Below are 4,008 nucleotides of genomic sequence, written 5' to 3' on the forward strand. Positions count from 1 at the left end.
TTAATACTCCCATCGTCTAGCCAGGTGTTCTAATGTGCTCGCCATATTTTTCCAAGATGCAAGTCCATTCTTGACAGGCAAGTAATTGTTCTTAGCAGCATCTTCAGTAACATGAGTAACCTAGATAAACTACAGTTAGATTTATGTTATATCACTTTCATCTCCAAATGTTTACCTTTAATTCATTAAAGCCTGTGTGGCCTTCTTGTTTTTGTGTGTGACTCAAGGTTACTAAGCAATCGTCAATCAAATGCTGACGTTCGTTTTTAAAGGACACATCTACTAGAGCCATGTTTGATCCAGCAACATTATCTTGGCTCCAGAAATTTGGACAAGATAATTCGTTATATCTAAAGTAATAAGTGTGAGCGACGTCTTGTCTTGTCTTGTCTTGACTTTGGTTGTTACTAATTAATCAGTTAAGACATTCTTACCCTATGAGGCTACACTTTTTGATCAATTCTTCTACAGAACTGGGTAACGGAAGGTTTACATAACCCTCAGGAGTAGCCAATTGTTCATTTGTGTACAAGCTGTAACGCTTGGCGAGGATACGCATATCGATTCGTCTACACACACAAAAGAAGAATTCCATTTGTCAGAAAGGTATATGATGATATTTATAGACCATAAAGTTAATTTACCCAGATACACAGATAGCATCCACAGCAGCTCTACCATGCTCTCCCAAAACACGATCGAGTTTAATAGACCCATCGTTTTGTTCCGAGAATTCTACAGTCAAACGCTCCAGGCCATTGTCTTTACTTCTTGGGTCAAGGCTCGTTAAAAAAGATGTATTGACATAATGAGCTTGGATAATACGCTTGTGGAGACTTCCGTCAACTTCAATAGGAATTAAAGGAGTCACAAAGTTTGCTGGAGGGGTTCTAATACATTTTAATGGCATTGTCTTGTTAAAACCATCAATTTACTTTCTTTCTTCATTTCGTCTTTATATTTCAAAGGAAAGGAGCTTACGTGGGGAAAAAGATACGTCGTTCGTAATATCGTTCATTCATAATGTTTTGGAATTGCTCAAAACCAAAAGAACCTTCCAGACCTGGGGTCAGTAAATTCATTTGTGCTTGGTTTGTGACAGGGTTCTTGAGCAATAAATGACCAAAGCTGTAGAAACATATATTTAAATAAGGATGTAAAGGATACAATATGTTTTATACTTTTCGTTTTTTATGTAGTCGTTAACTTACAAGGCTTCTACAGAAATATTCTCTTTGGTTTCATCTGATACTTTCAATGTGTCACGTAAAAGGTCTGCAATTTTAGAGAATTCAATGGTCGACTGTTCTGATTCGCTACATAGTAATGAAAGTGATCGTGGGTTAGAGAATGTAATATAAATATCTGCTATAAATATTAATCAGTTTGAATATACCTTTTGTTTGAAACCATTCGTAATAAAGATTCCTGATGCTGGGAGCCAAAAGGCTTTGTATATCCACATATAGTTATATAAGAAACACTAGATGTTTTTTTTTTGCTTGGTCCAGATATCTAACTACCCTTTCGCTTGCTTACCCGATATTGATCATGGTTAGTATCATGCACAACTCTACTCCACCCAACGTTTCTGGCTGATAATGGCATAGCTGAGGCGTCGTGAATAGGGGTAAGTGAATAAAAGTCTTTTGGCTTTACAGATAAGTTTGTAAGATCTTTGGAGATGGCAATTAAAGTATGATCAGACACAGACAAAGGCTTCTTGTCAGTGTAGCCCATCTAATGTATATTTTTAAATCCATTATAAGTTGAGTATAATTAGTTTTTAGATCATAATCTCAATAGCCTATTGCATGCACATACACACAAACATATATATATGTATATTTGTAGAAATGTGTGAATACAGCCCTTATCTTATTTTTATTTACCTCTGTCAAAACCAACTCTAATTGACGTTTGCTACTATCCAGGGACTTTTGGGATAATGCGGCAATATGAAACTAAATTTCCAGCCATAAATACATCAATTCCTTTTTCCTTTGTCGAATTAAACTCTAATTTATTACTTACCTTTCCGTCATTTATACTAATATAGGTATTTGATATTTTAGAAATGTCTGAAAGCAAGTTCTTTGATTGTACCGCAAAATCAGTTTTTGCCATATCATCTTTCAATTGAGGAATATCATATTCCTTTTTGACGATCGGCAAACAGGATTTAATTTCTTGTCTAGCTATCTCAACTTCTTCTGGAAGGCCTTCCAGGACATACTGTGACTTGCTCACGTCAATTGTGATGGTAGCCTTGCTCATATTCTCAATGTTGCGAAGAGTAGCACCATTGTTACCAATCACAAAGAACAATTCCTCCTTTGATGCTGAAACCTGCTGTCTGACCTGACGTGCCTTAAGGCTTTTCAATTCTTTATGCACTTGTTCTTCTGAGAGTACACCCCAGCATTCGTTCGCGATCTGTCGAAGTACTGCTCGTTTAAGTTTCTTGGGGGCGATCCCTTTTGCCTTTATATATTCGCGCAATTGAGCGACATTGTAACATCGGTTAAGGAGCTCGATCAATTTGTTGTATCTTTCTGCGCTGATTCCTCGAGGATTACTATTAATTCGATGTGAATCGATCTCCATAATAAGATCTGATCGTTCAGCCTCAAGAGACTGAGATGGTGGTGATTCTACAAGTCTCTGCATAATAGCCTGTAGGCGTTCAGGTGAAAGCATTTCAGGTACAGCCTTCTTATTTGCTTTGGATTTTGCAAGTTTGGTAGTGGTATTGGGTCCGGTTGCAGCAGATTCGCTAGCAGATTCGCTAGCCGGCTCGCTAGAAGGTTCGTTTGTGCATGCCATGGTAGAGTGGAAAGGCATCAGCCGAGTTAATAAGGGTGCATTTCTGGTAAAGACAGGTCGTCTGACCAAAGTCTGAGCGGAAGAAAGACGGCGCAAGGTCAAGAACATAGTAAGGGCATGTCTTTACAGGAGAAAAAAAAAGTCAAGGCTTCTCAATAGGTCTAGTGTAAAAATAATTCTTTACTCGAGCGGCAGTCACGCCCTGTCAATTTCACACTCATGCAAGGTTAAGAGCTAAAATTACTGGGAATTTACAGCTCCGATAAACTGCTGTTGTGCGACTTTTTTTTTAAAAAAAAAAAAAAGGCTAAACTAAGTGATAAATGAATTTGTGTAGTTACATAAGAAATCTTTAATAGAGAGTGCATTTTAAAAGCTCTTTTATATAATGAATATTTGTTTTGTTACAAGTTGGTAATTAACTATTTTTTATCAGACAAAATGAAAGTGATGTTCCTGATAGAAGTAACTACGGGTCGTGTTCTAAATATCCCAATTTTTTCCCTATCCACTACCGGTTACGCTGCCTCTACTGAAAAATACTTGATATAAAAGAAACAAAGAAAAAGAAAAATAGAGAGGGATTATTGTGAATGGAATAATTATATATATACGTATATAATTTCGTAGGTCTTTAATGCACTCTCAATATTCTTACTGTATTTATAAACCGTTTAAAGTAGCATATGTATATATCTATCTATCAATTGATTTCTTTTGGTGTCAAAAGTAAGCTTTTGTACTCGGAATATTCAGTTTACAGCTTTTATACAGAGCATTCTTAATCAAAACCGAGGGTTAAATAGTATCATATGTCCTTTGTACTGGTGTTTCTGTGGCTATTTATATAGTGTTTGAAATCAGGCCAACATTAAAGTAATTACACTCGAAAAGGATGTCGTTGAAAAATAAAGGCTTCTTTGGGTAATATCTTGAGGAGGTAAGACAAGTTAGTTTGAAGGATATTCATATATTTTCTACAAGAAAAAATTACAAGTCAATATAAGGTGTAGATCTGAGGGTTTAATAACAGTCTAAAAATGTGCTAAATGAGCAGCAAACATTGACCAAAAGTGTAAACAAGGTAAACGCACTCTTTTATTTTTATTTTTATTTATAAAAATAAATATTGGTCTCTAGCTAAATCTCTCCCCCCAATTTTCTAGGACAGGTTTGTATAAT

At 35.9% G+C, this 4,008-nt stretch overlaps 1 protein-coding gene across 1 annotated transcript; it reads right to left on the bottom strand.

Moving 5' to 3' along the window:
* Window positions 1-2,934, bottom strand: PHYBLDRAFT_165701 (hypothetical protein; the record flags this gene model as incomplete). Its single annotated transcript, XM_018435283.1, has 10 exons — window positions 1-120; window positions 176-407; window positions 435-569; window positions 645-890; window positions 982-1,128; window positions 1,212-1,316; window positions 1,397-1,449; window positions 1,540-1,740; window positions 1,893-1,964; window positions 2,035-2,934. The coding sequence occupies 10 exons, from the start codon at window positions 2,932-2,934 to the stop codon at window positions 1-3; spliced, it is 2,211 nt and encodes a 736-aa protein (XP_018295253.1).
* Window positions 2,935-4,008: the final 1,074 nt, after the last annotated feature.

The sequence above is a fragment of the Phycomyces blakesleeanus genome (genome assembly GCF_001638985.1).
Source record: "Phycomyces blakesleeanus NRRL 1555(-) unplaced genomic scaffold PHYBLscaffold_5, whole genome shotgun sequence".
Lineage (NCBI taxonomy): Eukaryota > Fungi > Mucoromycota > Mucoromycetes > Mucorales > Phycomycetaceae > Phycomyces > Phycomyces blakesleeanus.